The sequence below is a fragment of the Neoarius graeffei genome, chromosome 27 (genome assembly GCF_027579695.1).
Source record: "Neoarius graeffei isolate fNeoGra1 chromosome 27, fNeoGra1.pri, whole genome shotgun sequence".
NCBI lineage: Eukaryota > Metazoa > Chordata > Actinopteri > Siluriformes > Ariidae > Neoarius > Neoarius graeffei.
This window is the reverse complement of record NC_083595.1, coordinates 6,527,688-6,555,357: the sequence shown is the minus strand read 5'-3', so window position 1 is coordinate 6,555,357 and position 27,670 is coordinate 6,527,688. Positions and strand designations below refer to the sequence as shown.

Sequence of the window (27,670 nt, the reverse complement as noted above, 5' to 3'; positions counted from 1 at the left end):
AGCAGTAACACAGTGTCGTCGGCATATAATGCAACAGACAATGACATGACTATGCAGGGTAAGTCATTGATAAACACGAGGAACAACAAGGGCCCAAGTATAGAGCCCTGTGGCACTCCACAAAGTACTGGGAGTGGCTCCGACATTTTGCCCAAGATAATCACTCTCTGATAACAATCAGAGAGGTAGTCTTTGAATCAGTCCAAAAGTTTACCCGTAATGCCAAACCGCCGCAGCTTCATGAGCAGTAGATGGTGGTCCACTCTATCAAAAGCCTTGGCAAAGTCTAGGTATACTGCATCAGTTTGGATTCTAATGTCAAGAAGTTGGCCTATCTCATGGAGAACCTTTAATAGCTGATCAACAGTAGATAACCCCTTCAAAAAGCCATACTGAAGTTTGTACAGTTGGGTGGCAATGTGATTGATGATTTTGTTGTAAACACACTGTTCCATTACTTTTGAAGCCACTGACAGTAGTGAAATGGGCCTGGAGGAATTTTAACCCATTTCTCCATACAGAACACCTTCAACTCTGGGATGTTGGTGGGTTTCCTCACATGAACTGCCTGCTTCAGGTCCTTCCACAACGTTTCGATTGGATTAAGGTCAGGACTTTGACTTGGCCATTCCAAAACACTAACTTTATTCTTCTTTAACTATTCTTTGGTAGAATGACTTGTGTGCTTAGGGTCGTTGTCTTGCTGCATGACCCACCTTCTCTTGAGATTCAGCTCATGGACAGATGTCCTGACATTTTCCTTTAGAATTCGCTGGTATAATTCAGAATTCATTGTTCCATCAATGATGGCAAGTCATCCTGGCCCAGATGCAGCACAACAGCCCCAAACCATGATACTACCACCACCATGTTTCACAGATGGAATAAGATTCTTATGCTGGAATGCAGTGTTTTCCTTTCTCCAAACATAACGTTTCTCATTTAAACCAAAAAGTTCTATTTTGATCTCATCTGCCCACAAAACATTTTTTCAATAGCCTTCTGGCTTGTCCATGTGATCTTTAGCAAACTGCAGATGAGCAGCAATGTTCTTTTTGGAAAGCAGTGTATTTCGCCTTGCAACCCTGCCATGCACACCACTGTTGTTCAGTGTTCTCCTGATGGTGGGCTCACAAACATTAATATAAGCCAATATGAGAGAGGCCTTCAGTTGCTTAGAAGTTACCCTGGGGTCCTTTGTGACCTTGCCGACTATTACACGCCTTGCTCTTGGAGGGATCTTTGTTGGTCGACCACTCCTGGGGAGGGTAGGTCTTGAATTTCCTCCATTTGTACACAATCTGTCTGACTGTGGATTGGTGGAGTCCAAACTCTTTAGAGATGGTTTTGTAACCTTTTCCAGCCAGATGAGCATCAACGCTTTTTCTGAGGTCCTCAGAAATCTCCTTTGTTCATGCCATGATACATTTCCACAAACATGTGTTGTGAAGCTCAGACTTTGATAGATCCCTGTTCTTTAAATAAAACAGGGTGCCCACTCACACCTGATTGTCATCCCATTGATTGAAAACACCTGACTCTAATTTCACCTTCAAATTAACTGCTAATCCTAGAGGTTCACATACTTTTGCCACTCACAGACATGTAATATTGGCTCATTTTCCTCAACAAATAAATGACCAAGTACAATATTTTTGTCTCATTTGTTTCACTGGGTTCTCTTTATCTACTTTTAGGACTTGTGTGAAAATCTGATGAAGTTTTAGATCATATTTATGCAGAAATATAGAAAATTCTAAAGGGTTCACAAACTTTCAAGCACCACTGTATATCCTAAACTTCAATGTTCTCTGTGACTCGTGAGAAAATGTATGTAAATTAATTCACTTACAAATTATCCTCAAAGTCAGCAAAAGATCAGCGCTAACTGTCTTTCTTCTGAAATCGACATATTAATGTTGTGAAGAAACACAGACATTGTGGTGTGAGCAAGATCAGCTCCCACTTCCGTATACTCCAGCGTCTGAAGCTCAACTGCTCAAGTGTTTCCTGACTGAAGCAGTTCAGCCTCTGAGTGTTTCTAGCTTGTGTACAGTGTTCAGAATTCAGCATGAAGATCGTAAAACTTCACTTCTTTGAGTAACTTCACGCGTTTCTGATCCAACATCCAATATTATTTCCATACTTTGGACCTAAAATATCTTTTGAGTTTATTTTCTGCATGAATGACATGTAGGTTATTCTAATCTGAACCCTTGTGGTGTATCTGTGTGTGTTTTGTCATGATTAGATCTACTTGTGTGCTGTGGAGCTGCAGAAGGTTTCATCGAGAAGTCGGTGAATTTGGGACAAAATGTGACTCTAAAGTGTGAGGTGTCTGTAAGAGATGTGTTCTGGTACCTGATGAAGCCGTCAGAACCTCCAGTTTATATATTACGCTCTTACTCAAGGCTGTCCCTGAGGGCAGACTACAGTAACACAACCTTCAGCAAGACTTTCTCACTGCAATATAACAGCAGTTTATTTATTCACAATATCAGTACTAATGAATTAGGAGTGTATTATTGTATTCAGACTGGGTCACCTCCCAACATCAGCAGTGGAATCAGACTTTACATCCAGAGTCACTCAGCTGGTGAGTTTATTTATTATATTTACAGGAAATGTTCATGTGATAAATCAGTCCTTTATTATCATTTAACTGATTGATTTATTTAATAATGAATTCCAAACTATCTGATGTTTCTCGTGTTTCCAGAGAATCAGACTCAGACAGTTGATGAAGATGAAAGGATAAGACTCTGGAGAAATCTCTTCATCATGTCGGGAATGATGAACTGTGTTGCAGTCGTTGCAGTAACAGGTGAGTTATAGATCATTTCCTCTGTCCAGTGTCGAGAGAAACGTTAATATATTCTACACTGACTGAATTCAGCTCAGGTTTCATCACTTCTGTTGGAATATTTGAATCATAAACATTCCTATATTTCGTAATTATTGTTTAAGCAATTTATATTGAATTTGAAAAACTTATTATCATAGTAGAATTATAATCATATCCAGTTGTGGTCAGAAGTTTGCATTCACTCATCATGGACATGAACATCATGGCAGTTTTGTGCTTTCAGTGATTTTTTTTGAACTGTTCTTTTTCTGTTGCAGAATAATTGTACAAAATACATCTTTAATAGAAATAAAAGAATTTGGTTCATGAGATTTAAGTCATTTTAGGTTTTCTGAAATCAACAACAGCAAAATTATACATACAGGGTCAAAAATATACATTCACCTACTTATATTATTGATTCAGTGATGCTCAAAGCTCCAAAATGTTTTTAAGTTTTAAATTGCAAAGGCCAGGAAATCTTAACTTCCTGTTTGTGATGATGATTGGCTACAGCTGGTAGCTTCTCTGTAACAACATAAAAAGGGTTTGTTTGACAAATGCAAGTTATTGGGAGGTGTAGCCGCCTTCCCAAACCACTTTCCTGGAAGATGGCACAAACTCTCTCCCTCAGCTGAGAGGAGGTTAGTTCGGATGTTCAGAACAACCCAGGAACCACCAACTCGCAGGCCTGCCATGAACTGGAAGCTTCTGGAGCACCAGTGTCACTGGCTATAGTTAAACGAGTTTTACATCACCATGGACTGAGAGACTGCCGTCTGAGAAAGAAGCCCCTGCTCCAAACTCGATACTGTCAATCTTGACTAAAATCTGAGGCTGATCACATGGACAAAGAAAAAGCCTTCTGGAGGAAACTTTTATGGTTAGACGAGACAAAGATTGAGGTGTTTGGCCACATGGACCAGAGGTATGTTTGGAGGAGTAAAGGTGAGGCATTCAACCTCAAGAACACTGAACCAACTGTTCAGGAACTGTTCAGGATGGTTCAACAAGGTGGATGGAGTAATGAAGGAGGAGGACTACCTTGTGAATCAGATACAGCAGGCTAACATGAAGCTTTTGGAATGGCCTTCCCAAAGTCCTGACCTCAACCCAATTGAAAATATGTGTACTGTGCTTAAAAATCAGGTCTGTGCCAGCAAACACAGACATTTAACTGAATTTTCCCAAGAAGAGTGATCAAATATCCAGCCAGAATTCTGATAGAAGCTTGTTGATAGCTTCCAAAAGCATCTGGTGAAGGTGAAATTTGCAGAGGGATATTTAACCAAATATTAGTTTTGCTGTATGCATATTTTTGACCCTGTCTTGATTTCAGAAAACCCAAAATGAGTTAAAGGTCATAGGCAACGGTTTTCAATTTATGCACATTTGAAAAGTTATATGTTAAACCCTCTGTAATTTTCTTCTGGTCCCAAGAAGTATTGTTAATAAGTAATAATTAAAATAAATTAGTGCAGATCGCGACGAATTTCTGTTCGGTGATTTTCGTGACCACTCGGCGCGTGACGTCATTCAAGACAAACAAACCGCTTGAGTTGAATCCACTTCAGTGTACTTGCATTGCCGTTCAGCTTGAGTGCAGACATGCGTTCAGGAATTTCCAAAGAAAAACTATGCCTTATTGTTGTGCAGTGAACTTTAACAACGGGACCGGTTCAGGAAGAAGTTTTTACCTTTTTCCAAGAGAGGAGAAGAGGCGGAGCAAGAGGATTGTTTTTTTCCGAAAAAGGAGAAGAGGGGGAGCGAGTGGTTTTGGCTTTTTCCAAGAGAGGAGAAGAGGCGGAGCAAGAGGATTGTTTTTTTCCGAAAAAGGAGAAGAGGGGGAGTGAGTGGTTTTGGCTTTTTCCAAGAGAGGAGAAGAGGCGGAGCAAGAGGATTGTTTTTTTCCGAAAAAGGAGAAGAGGGGGAGTTAGTGGTTTTGGCTTTTTCCGAAAGAGGAGAAGAGGCAGAGCGAGAGGGTTGGCTTTTTCCAAAAAAGGAGAAGAGGCAGAGCGAGTGAATTGTGTGCGTGAAGCCAGAGGGTTGTTTTTTTCCGGAAGAAGAGACGAGGGGAGAGCGTGGATTGTGCGCGTGAAGCCAGAGGGTTGACTTTTTCCAAACGAGGAGAAGAGGCAGAGTGGATTGTGCACATGAAACAAAATCAAGCAGTCAAAGAAGAAATGGAGCAGCAACGCTCAAGCAAAAAGGAGAAGATTGGAGGGAAACATTTTTACTTTTGCTTGGAATTGACAAGTCAAGAATCCTGAGGGATCCTGTACAATCATTGTGGAAATGAGACAAAGGGATATTTCCTTGCTTAGAGTCGGCTATAAATAGTATAATGCCGCGGATGGCAGGCTAATGTGGCCTACCGGCGCGCTGTCCAGTAATCATTCCCTATATCCACTAGGGAGGGCGGTTTAATTATTCTTCAAAAGGGCTCTTATTTAGTATTACGACGAAAGTAGGAATTTATCATAACTACCAGGATAAATCGTTTGGGCGCGAGTCTTGTTGAGGTCCGGGGTCACCGTGATCAGAGTCGGCTGAGTCGCTGTCCGATTCCGAGGCTGCACGGTCAAACCAGTGAGCACGTTCACCGATTGCTTCGCAACGGCCATAGGTTCATACATATATGGTTTCACCTCTCGATATTCAATTTGGAGAGTTCCTACTTCAAAATCGCTATCAGACATTTTACACAACCTCTCACGACCAAAGTACGTAAGCGTGTGTTCGGTTTGCAAGTAAACACAGAACTGCTCCTGGTCTGTTTGCCTTGAATGACGTCACGACGACAGTCCCTTGGCGGTGAAAGTGCGCATAAGTGAGATATAAACAAACCTTCGGAAATTGGGCAAAACAGTATATTTTAACCATTTTATTCAAGTTTAGGGTGCAAATTAGACACTAGGAAGATCGAATTCGCTTTTTGGGTCATTTTTCTAGACAATAAAGTTGATATTCTACGTTTCACCTCTAATCATTGCCTATGACCTTTAAACCTTGTGCACCAAACAGAAAAAGATAATTGAAAGCCCAACATTGCCATGACTGTGGAACTCAATATAAAAATCACACAATCAGTTTTCCAATCAACTCGGTTTATTCAGTATGTATTGTGATGTTTCAGCCTTGATTGTAAGCTGCTGTGGACAAACCAGATCTCCCAAATGTGACGTGAAGCTTCAGGAAGTCAGTGGATTGCAGGTAACTTCACTGGATAGAAATACACACTTAACACTCTGTTTATACACAGCTTTGGTGTGTACAGTGTGTTATACAGTCAGATCCATAAGTATTTGGACAGTGACACAATTTTGGGATTTTTACCTTTTTACACCACCACAGTGGATTTGAAACGAAGCCATCAAGATGTGATTGAAGTGTCGAATTTCAGCTTTAATTCAAGGATTTAACAAAAAGTATCATGTTCATCGCTTTGGAATTCCAGCAGTTTTCTACATCACCCCTCCATTTTCACAGCCTCAAAAGTAATGGGACAAAATAACAATCTAAAGATAGAAGGATTATTTTTAAGACTTGGATGAAAATCCTTTGCAGTCTGTGACCGCCTGAAGCCTGGAACCCGCAGACATCACCAAATGTTTCCTCCCTTGAGATGGTTTGTCAAGGCTTTACGGCACCTGCCTTCAGTTTAAATTACATTACATAACAGGCATTTAGCAGACGCTCTTATCCAGAGCAACATGCAACAGGATCCTAACATATCCACAGCAGTGGGTAGCCCATGGAGCAGTTGGGGGTGAGATGCCTTTCTCAAGGTCACTTCAGTCATTCCTTCTGGTCCAGACAATTGAACTGGTGACCTTTTGGTTCCAAAGTTGCTTCGCTAACCTTTAGGCCATGGGTTCCCCATAGCTTCTTGCTGCTTATTCCCCAGTTGTTGCTTATGTGGTCTTTCTGCTTTCAGTTTATTCTTCAGGAAGTGAAAAGCATGCTCAACTGGGTTGAGGTCAAGTGACTGACACACGGGCGCAGATAGAGGGGGGGACGGGGGGGATTCGTCCCACCCAGATTTAAATTCACCTCGTTCGGTCCCCCCCACTTATAGGGAGGAAAAAACGTCTATGCTGTCTTTCTTTGCATAAGGCAAACCTCACGGAAAAATCAAAAGACTAATTACCATTCGGTTTATTGACGTGCACAGCAGTATATACATAGTTGCAACTGCGCAGACTGCACAGGTTGCGAGCTTGAGCTTGGTTGCTATGGTTACCCACAAGTTTGACAGGCATATCGGGGACAGTGCCTCCTAGTTCAGGACCCCAACATGGCATGATGAAGGGTGCCAAAAGGCAGAAAACGATTGCATCGTTTTTTTTTTTTTAAACGACTGTAAGTAAACTGTGCCTTACTTTATCATATCACCTTGCAATTTTTTGATAGTCTGTTCAAAGTAATGTCGTAGTGAAAGTAAAATCGTACGGAGTAGAGATGCCTTTCTGGTAGCCTCCTTCTTTCGGTGGTAGCCTGTAGATACAGTGCTCAGAAGGCAGTTTTAATGTTTAATCTGGCGTTCCCTGCCATAATTTCAGCGAGCATATTGTCTCATCTCATCTCATTATCTCTAGCCGCTTTATCCTGTTCTACAGGGTCGCAGGCAAGCTGGAGCCTATCCCAGCTGACTACAGGCGAGAGGCGGGGTACACCCTGGACAAGTCGCCAGGTCATCACAGGGCTGACACATAGACACAGACAACCATTCACACTCACATTCACACCTACGGTCAATTTAGAGTCACCAGTTAACCTAACCTGCATGTCTTTGGACTGTGGGGGAAACCGGAGCACCCGGAGGAAACCCACGCGGACACGGGGAGAACATGCAAACTCCACACAGAAAGGCCCTCGCCGGCCCCGGGGCTCGAACCCAGGACCTTCTTGCTGTGAGGCGACAGCGCTAACCGCTACACCACCGTGCCGCCCTGCGAGCATATTGTTTCATAAGGAAACTTTGCGAAGAGTTGTTGACTGACTGCCGCTCACGCAACACACAGGCATAGTTAGAAAGTCAGGATGCACTGGTTTACACTTTACACACACACACACACACACACACACACACACACACACACACACGTAGCCCAGCCTCTCGCTATGTTTAACAGTTGGAACTTAGCGGTTTTAAAACTAATTTTGCAGTTTTGCAATTTCTGTGCGTGATGATAATGTGTAAACTTTGGATTTCCATAGGCTATGTTAAAATGTTATCATTGTCCTGGCCTGCAGGTAGTTCCTGGTGATGGCAGTGAGGGAGGTGAAATAACATGTATACACACTACCGTTCAAAAGTTTAGGGTCACCCAGACAATTTTGTGTTTTCCATGAAAAGTCACACTTTTATTTACCACCATAAGTTGTAAAATGAATAGAAAATATAGTCAAGACATTTTTCTGGCCATTTTGAGCATTTAATCGACCCCACAAATGTGATGCTCCAGAAACTCAATCTGCTCAAAGGAAGGTCAGTTTTATAGCTTCTCTAAAGAGCTCAACTGTTTTCAGCTGTGCTAACATGATTGTACAAGGGTTTTCTAATCATCCATTAGCCTTCTGAGGCAATGAGCAAACACATTGTACCATTAGAACACTGGAGTGAGAGTTGCTGGAAATGGGCCTCTATACACCTATGGAGATATTGCACCAAAAACCGGACATTTGCAGCTAGAATAGTCATTTACCACATTAGCAATGTATAGAGTGGATTTCTGATTAGTTTAAAGTGATCTTCATTTAAAAGAACAGTGCTTTTCTTTCAAAAATAAGGACATTTCAAAGTGACCCCAAACTTTTGAACAGTAGTGTGTATATATATATATATATATATATATATATATATATATATATATATATATATATATATACACACACACACAAAATGGAATCATTTGCTGACAGCTCAGTCCCCCCCAGTTCAAAAATCCTATCTGCGCCCCTGGACTTGACATGACCCTTCAACAACATTCCAACGTATTTTCCTAAGAAGCTCTTTGGTTGCTTTCGCAGTCTGTTTTGGGTCATTATCCCTCTGGGCTGGAAAGCACCGTCCTCAGTTTTGCAGCATTTGACTGAATCTGAGCAGAAAGTAAAGCTCTATACATTTCAGAATTCATCCTGCCAACTTCTATCAGCAGTCACATGATCAAAAAACACCTGTGACCCAGTTCCATTAGCAGCCGTACATGACCATGTCCACCATGTTTACAGATGAAATGGTGCGCTTTGGGTCATGAGTCCTTCCTTTCCTTCTCCATACTCTTCTCTTCCCATCATTCTGGTCCAAGTTAATATTGGTTTCATCTGTCCAAGAATCTTGTTCCAGAACTGAGCAGGCTTTCTAGCAAAATCTAATCTGGCCTTTCTCTTAATGTAGATTTTGGCACTGATAGGCCTCACTCCTGAAGAGTGTTCTTGACTCGGCTGGATGTTCTGAAGGAGTTTTTCTTCAACAAGGAAAGAATTCTACGATCATCCACTTTAGTTGACTTCCATGGTCTTCCAGGCATTTTGGTGTTTCTGAGCTCTCCAGTATTTCTTTCTTTTTAAGAATGCACCAAATTGTTGATTTGGCTTCTCCTAAAGTATCTACGCTCTTTCATAGATCTGTTTTGTGTCTGTGAAGATTCTCAATCATCCAGGTCATAGTAAACTGTGGGTGGTAGAAATGGGCAACTGGACTTGCTTGAAGATTCTTGAAAATGTTTCACCTCTCGTCCAAAAGGCTTCCTCAGTTCTGTCTGACTAATAGGGAGTATCAGATATTTATCCTCTCCTGGATCAGAATCAGAATTCTGATGACCAGCTCATCTGAGCCCATGTTTACATTAGACCGTATCAGTGGATCATCAGATTAACGTTTTTAAAATGATTAGTGCACACAGCAACACCAATACACGATTCGCGTGCACATAGCAACGCCAATACACGGATACGCTTGGCTCCGCAGGCATCCTGCACTCCAAATCACTCCGCCCTGAACAGCGAGTGCCCTCTGGAGGGTGCGCACTCCGGCCCTGCGCAGCTCACACAGCGCGCGAGTGAAGTGCACAAGCCACGATTCGGGACTGAGCCGCTGTGTGTGTGATCCCAGCGCATATCACTTACTATTTGCAAGTGGAAGGATGGCAAGCCTAAAGACAATCATAACTACACAATGGGCAGTATTTGCATCAGTATTTGCAGTATTTTCATACTTTTATACTCTTTAATGAAAGGTGATACAAGGCGGAAGTCCGCGCCGTTTTTCAGCAGTCGCGTCACATGACCAACGCCAGCGAATCAGGAAGGTGGATGTCACAGTGACGTTGTCCAATGAGACGCCAGCTAGAGCTCAGCACAGCGTATCCGCGTATTCTGAATGTTTACACAGCACCGGAGCTGACACGATCTGGATTGAATACGTGGACGCTGGCGGATTCCCATTTCCCGGCGTTTCCAGGGGGTTTAATGTAAACGGACAGTGCATCCGCGAAGAAAACGAGACAGATACGGTCTAATGTAAACGTAGCCTAAGGTGTCATTGAGGCATCATGTTGGTGTGGGTCACTGGAGGCTGGGTGTGAACGGCGAGTCATTAGGGTGATCAAAGGATTGTCCGTTAGGGTGATCAATGGTAATCTGACTCTCTCTGTCCTCCTGTGAGTCACTGAAAACAGCTGGGTCCTGGCGTACACCCAGCCGTCTGGGAAGAGTGTCCAATACCGCCTTGTAGATGGTTGACATGATGTCTTAGACCCCCACCTCTGTTCAGTGATGGCTGTTCCAGGTTGACAAAAATGGCTTCTTTAACTCCTCGCTCATACCAACGATCCTCTCTGGCTAAAATGCGTACATTACAATCCTGAAATGAGTGTCCTTTGTTGTTAAGATGAATGTAGACAGCCGAGTCCTGGCCTGAGGAGCTGGCTCTCCTGTGTTGGGCCAAGCGCCTGTATAGCGGTTGTTTGGTCTCACCAATATACGAATCCGTGCAATTCTCACTGCACTGAATTGCATACACTACGTTGTCCTGTTTGTGTCTGGGTATTCTGTCCTTAGGGTGGACCAGTTTCTGCTTCAGGGTGTTACTGGGTCTGAAATGTACCGGAATGTTGTGTTTGTAGAAGATCCTCCTGAGTTTCTCAGATAGACCAGAAATGTAGGGAATGACAATGTTCTTGCGTTTGTTCCTGTTATCATCCTTGTCAGTTATGTTCCTTTTTATGCTCTTTAGGAAAGCCCAGTTGGGATAACCGCAATTCTGAAGTGCTTTCTTGATATGATTCTGCTCCTTCTCTTTTCCCTCTAATGTTGTAGGAATGTTCTGAGCCCTGTGTTGCAAGGTCCTAATGACCCCCAATTTATGTTCCAGTGGGTGGTGAGAGTCGAAAAGTAGGTACTGGTCTGTGTGTGTGGGTTTCCGGTAGACCTCGATACTAAGGCTTCTGTCTTGTCTAATGTGTACATCACAATCTAAGAAGGCTTGATTATTCCGGTACATTTCAGACCCAGTAACACCCTGAAGCAGAAACTGGTCCACCCTAAGGACAGAATCAGTGCCGTATTAAGCCAATGCGGTGCCCCTGGGCACTATACCTCAAGTGCCCACACACACACACACACACACACCACCACCACCCTGCGCGCATGCGTTCAGTAACCTCCTGCACACACTCACAAACCTTGCCCTTTGCTGTCAAAAATAGTAGCATATACATAAACAATAGTACACATAAACAAGGTCATTCTTCCTCATTGAAAATTTATTAAGTAGGCTACATCAGCCCATCAAATTCACTGAAAACAACCAACGATATGCATGTAGGCATATTGAAATGTCTTATTCAAAAATGAGCAGCATATATTTGTATGTCTCAATAAAAACCTTCAAAGCATCCATACTCTATTCTATCCATATTCAAATGTCTCAATTCAAAATGTGTATCAATTCAAACAGCATCAGCAATTTAAACAGCATCCATCTATATACAATACAGCATATTCAAATGTGCCAATTCAGAATGTGTATCAATTAAAATAGCATCGATCTAGGCAACATATTCAAATGTCTCAATTCGAAATATAAATATAAATTCAAATAACATCCAGTACGGCATATTCAGATGTACAATGTACATGTGTATCAATTCAAAGAGTATCTGTTCTGTATGAACCTAGACATGTTCTCCCCATAGCGCAGGATCAGTTGAAATAGAGAAGTGTTCTACTGGCGTCGGCTGCGCTGGTTTGACATCCATAACACCCTCGTCTTCCTTCTCGTCACCATGGTGTGAACTGATCTCTACCTGGCTTAAAGTGGCTTCGCACATATCCTCCTCCCCGGCTTCAGCGCTGGTAGTGACCGCAGTTGTCGATGTTTTTATAAAAAAAAACGATCTAACACTGGAACATTTTTAATTGCAGCTACACGCCTGGAGTCTTTCTCTTTTTTAATTTTCTCTTCGCACAACCACTCAGTTGATGTCTGTCCATTTTTCATTTCTACCGCGGTTTTTAAAAAATTGATACATTTCACCGTAGGTGGACTGGCTCAACTGACAGGTTGAGGAAAGGGGGGTTAATGGTCACATAGGCCACTCTTGCTCAGAATTATGATTATTGTTGTTGTTGTTCTTATGAAATTAGTGTTCATAATGAATTATATATGACTATTTAACAATTTCAAGTGTATAACCATTTTAAGTGTACAAACATTCACGAAAAATATTTTTAAAGTTTCTGTCATGTGGTGCCCCCCCACTGGCTGTGAGTGGTTAGTGCCCCTGGGCACTGTGCCGCAGGCCCATATAGTTAATCCGGCCTTGGACAGAATACCCAGACACAAACAGGACAATGTAGTGTATGCAATTCAGTGCAGTGAGAATTGCACGGATTCGTATATTGGTGAGACCAAACAACCGCTATACAGGCGCTTGGCCCAACACAGGAGAGCCAGCTCCTCAGGCCAGGACTCTTCTGTCTACATTCATCTTAACAACAAAGGACACTCATTTCAGGATTGTAATGTACGCATTTTAGCCAGAGAGGATTGCTGGTATGAGCGAGGAGTTAAAGAAGCCATTTTTGTCAACCTGGAACAGCCATCACTGAACAGAGGTGGGGGTCTAAGACATCATTTGTCAACCATCTACAAGGCGGTATTGGACACTCTTCCCAGAGGGCTGGGTGTACGCCAGGACCCAGCTGTTTTCAGTGACTCACAGGAGGACAGAGAGAGTCAGATTGCCATTGATCACCCTAACGGACAATCCTTTGATCACCCTAATGACTCGCCGTTCACACCCAGCCTCCAGTGACCCACACCAACATGATGCCTCAATGACACCTTAGGTGGGGTTTACATTAGACCGTATCAGCGGATCATCAGATTAACGTTTTTAAAAACGATTAGCGTGCACACAGCAACGCCAATACATGATTCGCGTGCACACAGCAAAGCCAATACACGGATACGCTAATCACATGACTAATTCGGCACGTAAGTTGAGAAATGTGTCAGTGCGGCTCATTGCTTCCTCCTCAGCGGCTGCGCTCCAAATCACTCCGCCCTGAACAGCGAGTGCCCTCTGGAGGGTGCGCACTCCGGCCCTGCGCAGCTCACAGAGCGCGCGAGTGAAGTGCACGAGCAGTGATTCGGGACTGAGCCGCTGTGCACAAGTCACTTACCACTTGCAAGTGGAAGGATGGCAAGCCTAAAGACAATCATAACTACACAATGGGCAGTATTTGCATCAGTATTTGCAGTATTTTCATACTTTTATACTCTTTAATGAAAGATGATACAAGGCGGAAGTCCGCGCCGTTTTTCAGCAGTTGCGTCACATGACCAACGCCAGCGAATCAGGAAGGTGGATGTCACAGTGACGTTGTCCAATGACGACGCCAGCTAGAGCTCAGCACAGCGTATCTGCGTATTCTCAATGTTTACACAGCACCGGACCAGACACGATCTGGATTGAATACGTGGACCCTGGCGGATTCCCGTTTCCCGGCGTTTCCAGGCATTTTAATGTAAACGGACAGTGCATCCGCGAAGAAAACGAGACAGATACGGTCTAATGTAAACTTGGCCTTAGATGAGCTGGTCATCAGAATTCTGATTCTGATCCAGGAGAGGATAAATATCTGATACTCCCTATTAGTCAGACAGAACTGAGGAAGCCTTTTGGACGAGAGGTGAAATGTTTTCAAGAATCTTCAAGCAAGTCCAGTTGCCCATTTCTACCACCCACAGGTCTGTTTTGTGTTTTCAGCCTCATGATGTCTTCCTTCACTTTCATTGACACCTTTCTGGACCACGTATTGAGAGTTCCTATGAACAACTGCCAAATGCAGATTCAACACTTAGAATCAACTCCAGATGTTTGGAAACAGGCCGTACCTGGCCATGAAACTGTTTCTCAGTCAGTTGTCGCATTACTTGGACAGCCTGTGAAAATGGAGGGACTATGTTTTTAAAAAATGGCTGTAATTCTTCAATAGTTAATGTAATATTTTTTTTAAAGCCCTTGTATCAAAGCTGAACGTCTCCTCTTCAATCACATTGCTTCATTTCAAATCCATTGTGGTGGGGTACAGAGGGGAAATGACACAAAATGTCCAATGTCCAAATACTTCTGGACCTGACTGTACGTGTTGTGTGTGAGTGTGAAAAGTGACGGATTTCATGAGTGTAAAGAATAAACCTCTTCACTCTCAATCAAACTTTGCTACTGTCAGGTGTTCTTAATTTTATTTACAAGCATAAATATGTGCATGAATTCTATTTTGAAGTTAATTTTTTTAAATGCATTTAACAGACAAATCTACACACAGTGCTCATGACTTTATGCTGTTTTACAGAGTTGGTTTCCAAAAGGGCTTCATGAAAGCAGCTACACTGTGGTGGAGTTTGTTCCGTTTTACCCTGAGATGTGACACACAGACACACACACAGGTCTTTTTTTTTTTTCATAAGACTGTGCTACATGATTGTGGTTATGGTCTGCACGCTAACACGTCTCACACATTGACAGCTCCTTCATCCGCTCCTCGTTCTCACAGTGTGACCTTCTGCAGTAAAATTCTCCCCTGAGTTTAGAATCAGAATCAATGACAGGGTGGTGCAATGAAGTGGAGTTACTGTTACCACCCTGCAGTTGATTATTTTCCCATAACAGCACATCCCCAAGTGTTTTATTCCTCTTATACACAGCACTTTTTCCACATCTGTCCCCATCACTTTGCACCTATCTTTTTCTCATCATTTATGTTGTTTATGGTGTTTCGATAGCTAGATAGTTATTTTCTACCTTGTGCTGTAATCTTCTATTTCTCTATAAATGCACCATGTGGAGTCTGAGGGAAACAGTATTTCAGTGCACTGTGTACTTGTATATGGACATATTGACAATAAAGCTCTCTTGAATCTTGAATCCTCACACTCAGCCTCAGACTCAAACACAGCATCTTGATATCTCACACCAAACCAACACAATAAATGTAAATACCTTCATTTCATTTCTTTTTGTATGGGGATCAAATTCACAGTGACCCCCTGGGTTTCACAAAAAGTGTTTTATCCCTGGGCGGCATGGTGGTGTAATGGTTAGCACTGTCGCCTCACAGCAAGAAGGTCCGGGTTCGAGCCCTGTGGCCGGCGAGGGCCTTTCTTTTGCAGAGTTTGCATGTTCTCCCCGTGTCCGCGTGGGTTTCCTCCGGGTGCTCCGGTTTCTCCCACAGTCCAAAGACATGCAGGTTAGGTTAACTGGTGACTCTAAATTGACCGTAGGTGTGAATGTGAGTGTGAATGGTTGTCTGTGTCTATGTGTCAGCCCTGTGATGACCTGGCGACTTGTCCAGGGTGTACCCCGCCTTTCGCCCGTAGTCAGCTGAGATAGGCTCCAGCTTGCCTGCGACCCTGTAGAACAGGATAAAGCGGCTAGAGATAATGAATGTTTTATCCCTCCTGCTTTTTACTACCCCCTGCTGGGCGTTTGTGTTCACTTGGCCAGGTCCAGAAATACAGTTTCTGAAGGGTGAAATTTGTATTCCACATTCTTCATGCAGTCCTGGTATATTATAAACTGAAATATTTCTAAAGAGAAAAAAATGTGATTTGACTGTTTTAGGTCTCTGAACAAATTTCTGTACAAATGTTACATTTGTTTAATAATTACTTGTGGTTTTTTTTTTTTTTACATTTTTTTATCATGAAAATCATAGCATTTGTATATTAATTTTATTCTATCTGTTTTTGATTTTCACTTCTTGTCATTACACTTGGTCACCGCTAGGGGAACTTCTCTTCCAATTCCTTCTCTCTGGAAAGTTTCAGACCTTTACCTCAGATTATGATTTTTTTCAAACTTTTGAAGAAAAATACAGGCTATGGCTGTAGTATTTAAAACGTTGCATTTGAAATAAATCTATTTAGAATTTGCTTACATTGAAACATAAATTTATGATAATATCATCCTGTGAAACCAATTAAATCATGAGCTTTTAAAAATTCAAATATCGATGATTTGCCTTCATTTGTAAATTGTGATAGGACATAACCATGGGTGCAGATCCCGGGGGGGACGGTGGGGACATGACCCCCCCAATTTCTGAAAAACATGAATTGTCCCCCCCAATAAAAATCCCCTAAATTATTAAAAATTGTACAAACAAATGTATTTTCAGACAAATAATTCCCTGTGCAGTACTTTTTGAATGATGTGGCGAGCCTCTACGAAGTTGTGATTTATGGTTGCATGGTATGATTTGCATATGGGCGCAAAAAAAAAAAAATCACTTTTGTGTCCCCCCCAATCCTGACATCGGATCTGCACCCCTGGACGTAATCCAAACTCAATATCGAACCAAGGCACTTGTAGCTACAGTATGAGGCTACACTACATTACTGTTATTAAACCTACAGGCTCATTCATTTCTACAGGATTCATAATAAATGTCACACCCTTGCAGTTTATTTGCGTTCCATGAAGGTTTTCTTGTTGTCCTTCATCTCTTTTGTAAAACACAGGAACAGTTTGACTCTTCTGTTCTCTTTGGCTGGATTTTTGTCTGAAGCTACAAATGTATTTCCTCAATTTGAATATTTTCTGTGAGTCGTGAGTTAATATGTGTCAAAATCACTGAAATATTATCAAAGTCAATAAAAGATCAGCGCTAACTGTCTTTCTTGTGAAATCTCACATTAATGTTGTGAAAAAACACAGACATTGTGGTGTGAGCAAGATCAGCTCCCACTTCCGTATACTCCAGCGTCTGAAGCTCAACTGCTCAAGTGTTTCCTGACTGAAGCAGTTCAGCCTCTGAGTGTTTCGGGTTTGTATACAGTGTTCAGAATTCAGCATGAAGATCGTAAAACTTCACTTCTGTGAGTAACTTCACACGTTTCTGATCCAACATCTAATATTATTTCTATACTTTGGACCTAAAATGTTGTCTTTTGAGTTTATTTTCTGCATGAATGACATGTAGGTTATTCTAATCTGAACGCTTGTGGTGTATCTGTGTGTGTTTTGTCATGATTAGATCTACTTGTGTGCTGTGGAGCTGCAGAAGGTTTCATCGAGAAGTCGGTGAATTTGAGACAAAATGTGACTCTAAAGTGTGAGGTGTCTGTAAGAGATGTGTTCTGGTTCCTGATGAAGCCGTCAGAACCTCCAGTTTATATATTACACTCTTACTCAAGCCAGTCCCTGAGGGCAGACTACAGTAACACAACCTTCAACAAGACTTTCTCACTGCAATATAACAGCAGTTTATTTATTCACAATATCAGTACTAATGAATTAGGAGTGTATTATTGTATTCAAACTTGTTCACAATCTGATATCAACACACCTCCCAACATCAGCAGTGGAATCAGACTTTACATCCAGAGTCACTCAGCTGGTGAGTTTATTGATTGAAGATTAATGTAAGAAATTTCATCATTTTTGATCATAATTTAAACTCGTACCACATGTTGCCAAAATCAAAGAAATATGTCTTTGTACATAAACTGAGTATTTCATCTAAAGGTTAAATGCATGGTGTCATTTCCAGAGAATCAGACATCTGAAGATGAAAAGCAGTCGAATCAGTCAGCAGATAAATGCAAAGGTGTCACACTCTGGCGAAGTCTCTTCATCATACTTTTAATAATCTGCATTGTTGCCTTCGCAGGTGAGTGTAAATATCTCATCTCATCTCATTATCTCTAGCCGCTTTACCCTTCTACAGGGTCGCAGGCAAGCTGGAGCCTATCCCAGTTGACTATGGGCAAAAGGCGGGGTACACCCTGGACAAGTCGCCAGGTCATCACAGGGCTGACACATAGACACAGACAACCATTCACACTCACATTCACACCTACGGTCAATTTAGAGTCACCAGTTAACCTAACCTGCATGTCTTTGGACTGTGGGGGAAACCGGAGCACCCGGAGGAAACCCACATGGACATGGGGAGAACATGCAAACTCCACACAGAAAGGCCCTCGCCGGCCATGGGGCTCGAACCCAGGACCTTCTTGCTGTGAGGCGACAGTGCTAACCACTACACCACCGTGCTTCCGTGAGTGTAAATATCCTCCAGAATATTCCTTTTTTGCAAAAGGTTGTTGTTCTTGTGGTGGTGGTGGTTTGTCAACTAGATCTGATCAAGTCTGAGAGTTTAAAGGGTTAACCTGTTGGCATCGTGTATCTGACTGTCACTAATAGCTCACTATAAAGTCTTACTTATAGAAACCCATACAGTTGAATACACTTCATCTGAATACACAGTGCTGCCTAAAAGTTCTTCTTTATTCAGTGAATCTAATACCATTGCAAGAGGTCTCCGCTTTGCTATCAAAAAAATCAGAGCAGGTCGAGAGAAAACACTGCACCACAAAACCCTGAGTCTGAGTCTGTAGACAACATGGCAACGTTTTCTCCAGATCAGAAAACAGCGAGGCAAAAAACTGTTGTGATGCTGCTTCGTAATTAGCAGATCCTCCATTTTGTTTTTCACTCGAAGTGTCATTTTCACATTCCGATGGAGCAAGGCGACAATAAAATCTTGAATGTTATGTCTAAATTGTAAATTCTGGCACCCCAGATCAATTTACTACATTACAAAATTAAATTACTTTTGTAATGTACAAAAGACAGAGTTGTATATTGAACTGTCAATTTACTACTTTTTTTTTTTCTTTTTTAAATTATAGTCATGTTATTGATTTAGAGCAGTGAGTGGTTCTCAAAGTGGACTCTGTGGTTGTGTGTTTTTTTTTCTTTGTATTAAGTTTCACATTGTCTTTAACTTATGTTAAATCATAATCCACCATTTTCAAATTTATATTAATAATTATTATGACTGTTGTCCTGTTTGACTCAGTTGCTCACGTCAGTCAGCTTAACTATAAATAATGTCAACTGGGACCAAATGTTCCACTGGTGGAAAATTTTGGAATATGGCTTCAACATAATCGAAATACAGTATCATTGTGTACATTTAAACAATGAGCTTAAGACACTTTCATAAGTGTCCCAAAGGGGTCCGATATATGAAATACATTTGACAGTTAAAGGTCCCTGAATACGCAGCATGGTGGTGTAGTGGTTAGCGCTGTCACCTCACAGCAAGAAGGTTCTAGGTTCGAGCCCAGTGGTCACCAAGGGCCTTTCTGTGTGGAGTTTGCATGTTCTCCCCATGTCTGTATGGGTTTCCTCTGGGTGCTCCGGTTTCCCCCACAGTCCAAAGACATGTAGGTTAGGCTAACTGGTGGCTCTAAATTGGTATGAATGTGAGTATGAATGGTTGTGTCTCTGTGTGTCAGCCGTGCGATGACCTGGCAAATTGTCCAGGGTGTACCCCGCCTCTCGCCCATAGTCAGCTGGGATAGGCTCCAGCTCGCCCACAACCCTGCACAGGATAAGCAGTTATGGATAATGGATGGATAGATAGATGGAAGGTCCCTGAATGTAAAATTCGAGAACCTGTGAATTAGGGTTATGTGTCCATGAGACGGTGTATCATAAAGTCATGATTGTTTTTAATTTCATTCTAAATGAAATGTGATGTTTTAGGTTTTATAGTTTGCCGCTGCAATAGAACTCCAAAAGCCCAAGCACAACCTCCAGACCCGTGTTTACAGCAGCATCAGGGCAACACCAGCACTGTGGTAGGATATCTCTCTCTCTCTCTCTCTCTCTCTCTCTCATATAATTATAATTATATATGGGACATTCCACCGAATGGGTGCCATTTGCTTGTTGTACCACTCCCAAATTAAACTTAATTTGTTATATCTTTTCAACACTGATTATAATAACGCACATATTTAACTATTCAAAATGTAGTATTGGTCAACCTCAGGCTACGTTACAAGGTTTGGAAGCCAAAGATGGCTGCATTTTTTTCAGTCCTGTTACCAAAACTCTGAAAGTAACAGGACTGAGTTACTTAGCCTAGGATTAGCTAATACTGTACATGGAATTAAGCCACATGGCGTCATCGCTAATAGCATGATCACACTTAGCACATTCTAGTGATTTACCAAAAATCTGTATTTTTAAAATAAACAAATATCATCTAAGAAATAATTTAAGTAACAGGACAGTATGTTGACATTGACCTTATCAGTCAAAGTTAAAAAATCATTAAATATACAGAAAAGTAAATGAGAGAACTAACTTTGTCTTCCCATGGCCTTCAGAAGACACAACTGATGTAACTTCCTGTTGAGCATGTGATTTATGGAATGTTCCAAATTTGTCAGATGGGGTAATATGTTTGGGTAACAGGATTGAGTGAAAACCCAGGTACACGACTAAAATGTGTATTTTAACTAAGATATTGTGGATTTCTTATGAAAAAATATATTTAAACCATGGATAGGATATGGAGTCACACAACAGTGCAAAAGAAATACTGTTTCTGAAGGATTTTAATCATAATATTTCATAGTTAAGTATAAAGTTAGAGTGCGGGGACAGGTTACACATGCTATTTTTCAGTGTTTTAGGTAGTTTTTATTAATCCTTACAATTATATATCTTAAATTTGAAATCAGATCAATGTGCAGGACATTCTGCGTAATAAGGAAATGTATTTTAAAGTACATTTTTATGTGCATTTATACATATAATTTTCTAGGGACGGAAATGGCACCGATTCGGTGGAATGGCTCACATATCAAATGTTTAAAGTGAGAAAATGTATCATTTAAAGAGAAAAATTAGGTGATTTTAAATTTCATGACAACAACACATCTAAAAAAAAGTTGGGACAAGGCCATGTTTACCACTGTGAGACATCCTCTTTTCTCTTTACAACAGTCTGTAAACGTCTGGGGACTGAGGAGACAAGTTGCTCAAGTTTAGGGATAGGAATGTTAACCTATTCTTGTCTAATGTAGGATTCTAGTTGCTCAACTGTCTTAGGTCTTTTTTGTCATATCTTCCGTTTTATGATGCACCAAATGTTTTCTATGGGTGAAAGATCTGGACTGCAGGCTGGCCAGTTCAGTACCCGGACCCTTCTTCTACGCAGCCATGATGCTGTAATTGATGCAGTATGTGGTTTGGCATTGTCATGTTGGAAAATGCAAGGTCTTCCCTGAAAGAGACGTCGTCTGGATGGGAGCATATGTTGCTCTAGAACCTGGATATACCTTTCAGGATTGATAGTGTCTTTCCAGATGTGTAAGCTGCCCATGCCACACGCACTAATGCAACCCCATACCATCAGAGATGCAGGCTTCTGAACTGAGCGCCGATAACAACTTGGGTCGTCCTTCTCCTCTTTAGTCCGAATGACACGGCATCCCTGATTTCCATAAAGAACTTCAAGTTTTGATTCGTCTGACCACAGAACAGTTTTCCACTTTGCCACAGTCCATTTTAAATGAGCCTTGGCCCAGAGAAGACGTCTGCGCTTCTGGATCATGTTTAGATACTGTACGGCTTCTTCTTTGAACTATAGAGTTTTAGCTGGCAACGGCAGATGGCACGGTGAATTGTGTTCACAGATAATGTTCTCTGGAAATATTCCTGAGCCCATTTTGTGATTTCCAATACAGAAGCATGCCTGTATGTGATGCAGTGCCGTCTAAGGGCCCGAAAATCACGGGCACCCAGTATGGTTTTCCGGCCTTGACCCTTACGCACAGAGATTCTTCCAGATTCTCTGAATCTTTTGATGATATTATGCACTGTAGATGATGAGATGTTCAAACGCTTTGAACATCTTTACACTGTCGAACTCCTTTCTGATATTGCTCCACTATTTGTCGGCGCAGAATTAGGGGGATTGGTGATCCTCTTCCCATCTTTACTTCTGAGAGCCGCTGCCACTCCAAGATGCTCTTTTTATACCCAGTCATGTTAATGACCTATTGCCAATTGACCTAATGAGTTGCAATTTGGTCCTCCAGCTGTTCCTTTTTTGTACCTTTAACTTTTCCAGCCTCTTATTGCCCCTGTCCCAACTTTTTTGAGATGTGTTGCTGTCATGAAATTTCAAATGAGTCAATATTTGGCATGAAATTTCAAAATGTCTCACTTTCGACATTTGATATGTTGTCTATGTTCTATTGTGAATACAATATCAGTTTTTGAGATTAGTAAATTATTGCATTCCGTTTTTATTTACAATTTGTACTTTGTCCCAACTTTTTTGGAATCGGGGTTGTACACAGCGTTGGTTTGTGCAGTGTTATGAAGTCAGCTCCATAAGTATTCAGACAGTGATGCAATTTTGGCATTGTTGCCTTTTTACACCACCACAATGGATTTGAAATGAAGCCATCAAGATGTGATTGAAATGTCGACTTTCAGCTTTAATTGAAGCGCTTTTGCAAAAAAAAAAAAAAATCACATTAACTGTTTTGGAATTACAGCCACTTTTTACATAGTTCCTCCATTTTCACTGGCTCAGAAGTAATGGGACAAAATAATAATTTAAAGATATAAGGATTATTTTGAATACTTGAATGAAAATCCTTTGCAGTCAGTGACCGCCTGAAGTCTGGATACCACACACATCACCAAATGTTTCCTCCCTTGAGTTGCTTTGCTGAGCCTTTACGGCACCTGCCTTCAGTTTACACTACATTACATTACAGGCATTTAGCAGACGCTCTTATCCAGATCCTGGCATATCCACAGCAGTGGGCAGCCTGGGGAGCAGTTGGTAGTGAGGTGCCTTGGTCAACGGCACTTCAGCCATTCCTGGTCTTCCAGGCAATTAAACTGGTGACCTTTTGGCCTGAAACTGCTTTGCTAACATTTAGGCCATGGCTTCCCCATAGCTTCTTGCTGCTTATTCCCCAGTTGCTGCTATGCGTTCTTTCTGCCTTCAGTTTGTTCTTCAGGAAGTGAAAAGCATGCTCAGCTGGGTTGACATCAGGTGACTGACTTGACCATTTCATAACATTCCATTTCATATTTACCTTAGAAGCTTTTTTTTTGCTTTGGCAGTCTGTTTTGAGTCATTATCCCTCTGGACTGTAAAGCACTGTCCTCAGTTTTGTTGCATTAGACTGAATCTGAGCAGAAAGTAAAGCTCTATACCAGGGGTGTCAAACCTGATCCATAAAGGGCCTTGTGGCTGCAGGTTTTCATTCCAGCCATGCAGCAGCACACCTGACTTGGCTCATTCAATCAACTGAACTGTCTTCACACAGTCAAATACTTGCAGCCACACCCACCCTTGATTAAAGGGTGGGTGTGTCAGTTGATTGAATAAGCCAAATCAGGGTGCTGCTGCATGGCTGGAATGAAAACCTGCAGCCACACGGCCCTTTATGGATCAGGTTTGACACCCCTGCTCTATACACTTCAGAATTCATCCTGCAACTTCTATCAGCAGTCACATGATCAATAAACACCAGTGACCCAGTTCCATTAGCAGCGGTACATGACCATGTCCACCATGTTTACAGATGCAATGGTGCGCTTTGGATCATGAGTCCTTCCTTTCCTTCTCCATACTCTTCTCTTCCCATCATTCTGGTCCAAGTTAATCTTGGTTTCATCTGTCCAAGAATCTTGTTCCGGAACTGAGCAGGCTTTCTTGCAAAATCTAATCTGGCCTTTCTCTGGAATGTGGATTTTGAAAATGATAGGCCTCACTCCTGAAGAATGTTCTTGATTCGGCTGGATGTTCTGAACGAGTTTTTCTTCACCAAGGAAAGAATTCTATGATCATCCACTTTAATTGACTTCTGTGGTCTTCCAGGCCTTTTGGCATTTCTGAGCTCACCAGTACTTTCCTTTTTTGAAGAATGTACCAAATTGTTGATTTGATGTCTCTGAAGGTATCTGCTCACTGTTTTCAGCCTCATGATGTCCTCCTTCTCTTGCATAAACACCTCTTTGGACCACATATTGAGTGTTCCCATAAATGGCTACAAAATGCAAATTCAACACTTGGAATCAACTCCAGACATTTTATCTCCTTAATTTTCCATGAATTAATGAGGAAACTGACTGTAACTGGCCATGAAACTGCTTATCAGCCAGTTGTCCCATTACTCGGACAGCCTGTGAAAATTGAGGGACTATGTTTAAAAAATGGCTGCAATTCTTCAGTGCAATATAATTGTTAACGCCCTTGTGTTAAAGCTGAAAATCTCCTCTTCAATCACATTGCTTCATTTCAAATCCACTGTGGTGGGGTACTGAGGGGGAAATGACAAAAATCGTGTCAGTGTCCAAATACTTCTAGACCCGACTGTTAGTGTGAAAAGTGTGTTGGTGTGAATGGTGACAGATTTCATTAGTGTAAAGAATAGGGTTGCCACCTGTGTCTGACAAAAATCCTGGACATTTCGACTTTCCAATCGACCTTTTTGCTTGTAAGCAACGGCGCCCTTCGCACATCTAACCCAAGACAAAAATCGCCCTTCTACGCTGAAATTGTATTGCTCTACTTAGTAAAAATGACGCTTTGGCTAGTTATTTGTTTAGTTAATTGCTTTACGTAATATAGCAGGTCTTCATTATTTTGGTTTATTTCCAACAGTTTTTGGTTGTGGACACCTGGGGGCAGTACTGGGCACAGGTAAAAGGGGAATACATAATTAAGTTCTGTTTGTTTGCTTATGTGGAATAAAAATAAATAATCTAATTTTTCATTGTATCTAAGAATACCTAAATGTAACAATGTAAGGTGTCGTGTCAAACAGCTTAGCTGATTGCTTAGAGTGTGGTGTGTGCTTTGCTTGTGCTTGCCTGTGCCTCTGCTGCTTGCTGCTCTTGGCTAAACAAATACATAGGAGGACATGTAACTGATATAACTGGGCACATACAGTACATACAGGAGTATGTACTACACTATTTCATTTAATTCACCAAAAGCTTACCTAATCTTCCATTTATATTTGGTGTTTTTCTTTGCTGCTGCTATGAGTCCTGGCTGATTTTCAATGAATGTCTTGAACTCAGTACAGGACAACTGAAAGTTTAGCCTGACTTGAAGCTCAGCCTTCACCATTGCAACAGAGAGTCTGTTTCTTTTATCAGTCCAAGCATCCTCCATTTGCCCCTTTTCCACCAAAGCAGTTCCAGGGCTGGTTCGGGGCCAGTGCTTCGTTTGGAACCGGGTTTTCTGTTTCCACTGACAAAGAACTGGCTCTGGGGCCAGAAAAACCAGTTCCAGGCTAGCACCAACTCTCTGCTGGGCCAGAGGAAAGAACCGCTTACGTCAGCGGGGGGGCGGAGTTGTTAAGACCAACAACAATAACAAGACCGCGAAAGATCGCCATTTTTAAGCGACGAGAAGCAACAGCTGTACAAACGCGAAGTCATCCATTATTATTATTAATGCTGTTGTTTTTGCTTTGATATTCGCGCCACGGTTTATGTAAACGTAGCGCCGTAACTGACATATACAGCGACGTAATGACGTATTCAGCGACGTAATGACGTGGCTCCGCTTAGCACGGCGAGCTATGGAAAAGCAAACTGGTTCTCAGCTGGCTCGCAAGTTGAAATACACATTTTGCCCATCATGTACAAAAAACCGGGACATTCAGTGTCCCGGATTTTTTTTTTCCGGGACAGACCATGAAAATCCGGGACAATCAGGAAAAACCGGGACAGGTGGCAGAATCAACCTGTTCACTCTCAATTAAACTTTGCTATTTTAAGGTATTCTTAAACTTATTTAAAAGCATAACTATGTGCATGAATTCTATTTTAAAGTAAAAAAACAACAACAATTATTGAAATGCATTTAACAGATAAATGTACACACAGTGCTCATGACTTTATGCTGTTTTACAGAGTTGGTTTCCAAAAGGGCTTCATGAAAGCAGCTACACTGTGGTGGAGTTTGTTCTGTTTCACCCTGTGATGTAACACACACACACACACACACACACACTGGTCATTGGTGTTTTTTTTTTCTTTTTTTTTCTTTTTATAAGCTGTGCTACATGATTGTGGTTATGGTCTGCATGCTAAAACATTTCACACGTGTACAGCTCCTTCATCCGCTCCTCGTTCTCACAGTGTGACCTTCTGCAGTAAAATTCTCCCCTGAGTTTAGAATCAGAATCAGTGACAGGGTGGTGCAATGAAGTGGAGTTACTGTTACCACCCTGCAGTTGATTATTTTCCCATAACAGCACATCCCCAAGTGTTTTATTCCTCTTATACACAGCACTTTTTTCACATCTGTCCCCATCACTTTGCACCTGTCTTTGTCTCGTCATTTATGTTATGGTGTTTAGATAGCTAGATATTTACTTAGATAGCTACAGATAGTTATTTTATACCTTGTGCTGTAATCTTCTATTTCTCTATAAATGCACCATGTGGAGTCTGAGGGAAACAGTATTTCAGTGCACTGTGTACTTGTATATGGACGTATTGACAATAAAGCTCTCTTGAATCCTCACACTCAGCCTCAGACTCAAACACAGCATCTTGATATCTCACACCAAACCAACACAATAAATGTAAATACCTTCATTTCATTTCTTTCTGTATGGGGATCAAATTCACAGTGACCCCCTGGGTCTCACAAAAAGTGTTTTATCCCTCCTGCTTTTTACTGCCCCCTGCTGGGCGTTTGTGTTCACTTGGCCAGGTCCAGAAATACAGTTTCTGAAGGGCTAAATTTGTATTCCACATTCTTCATGCAGTCCTGGTATATTATAAACTGAAATATTTCTAAAGAGAAAAAATACATAATTTTCAACTGTTTTAGGTCTCTGAACAAATTTCTGTCCAAATCTTTTATTTTTTATTTATTTTATTTATAAACTTCACTGTTAAATATGTCAGGGAGTCCTTAACAGAGCAATAAGCTCCAATACCTGAGGTCCCACAAAATTACAAAATTAAGTAGTACAATAAATAAATCAACAATAAATAATACAAAATACAAGTTGGACAAAAAGGTATAAACGGTCCGGGAATATCTACAAACTAGTGGCAGCGCAAGCTGGTGCCGAGGGTGGAGATTGGCCAACATGTATGACATTTCACACACATGGATTTAAAAGTCTGTGGCCTGTCGATGTTGAAATAAAGCCTAGTTAAATTACTATAATATGAAAAAAGATCCTTCTTAAACTGTGAAAGTGATTGATTCCTTTTCCTTAAGTGGGGGGGGGGGGGGGGGGGGGGGTAAAATGTTTCAGATTCTAGGGCCCCGAATATAAGAACTGGTCTGAAAAGTTACAGTATTAGCCTTGGGTACATTTAACATAGTTCCCCTGGACTGATCTAATCGCCTCGTAAACCTTCTAGGTACACTGATAGAAATATTAAGGTCTGTTGACATTGATTTGAAAAGATAAACAAGGTCCAGGTACTCATGCCAGTAGCA

At 41.5% G+C, this 27,670-nt stretch overlaps 2 protein-coding genes across 4 annotated transcripts; both read left to right on the top strand.

Moving 5' to 3' along the window:
* Positions 1-45: 45 nt before the first annotated feature.
* Positions 46-14,788, top strand: LOC132874794 (uncharacterized). The gene is made up of 5 exons (XM_060911195.1): positions 46-58; positions 2,252-2,596; positions 2,720-2,824; positions 5,982-6,058; positions 14,714-14,788. The coding sequence occupies exons 1-5, from the start codon at positions 46-48 to the stop codon at positions 14,786-14,788; spliced, it is 615 nt and encodes a 204-aa protein (XP_060767178.1).
* Positions 14,789-17,178: 2,390 nt separating this feature from the next.
* On the top strand, positions 17,179-26,734 carry LOC132874869 (uncharacterized). 3 transcript variants are annotated; one of them, XM_060911333.1, is made up of 7 exons: positions 17,179-17,237; positions 17,396-17,758; positions 17,912-18,031; positions 19,918-20,012; positions 24,857-24,895; positions 25,869-25,983; positions 26,119-26,734. In XM_060911333.1, the coding sequence occupies exons 1-6, from the start codon at positions 17,213-17,215 to the stop codon at positions 25,965-25,967; spliced, it is 741 nt and encodes a 246-aa protein (XP_060767316.1). In that variant the 5' UTR covers positions 17,179-17,212; the 3' UTR covers positions 25,968-25,983; positions 26,119-26,734. The 3 variants fall into 3 exon arrangements, with proteins under 3 accessions (XP_060767316.1, XP_060767317.1, XP_060767318.1); XM_060911334.1 differs by lacking the exon at positions 25,869-25,983; XM_060911335.1 differs by lacking the exons at positions 24,857-24,895; positions 25,869-25,983.
* Positions 26,735-27,670: the final 936 nt, after the last annotated feature.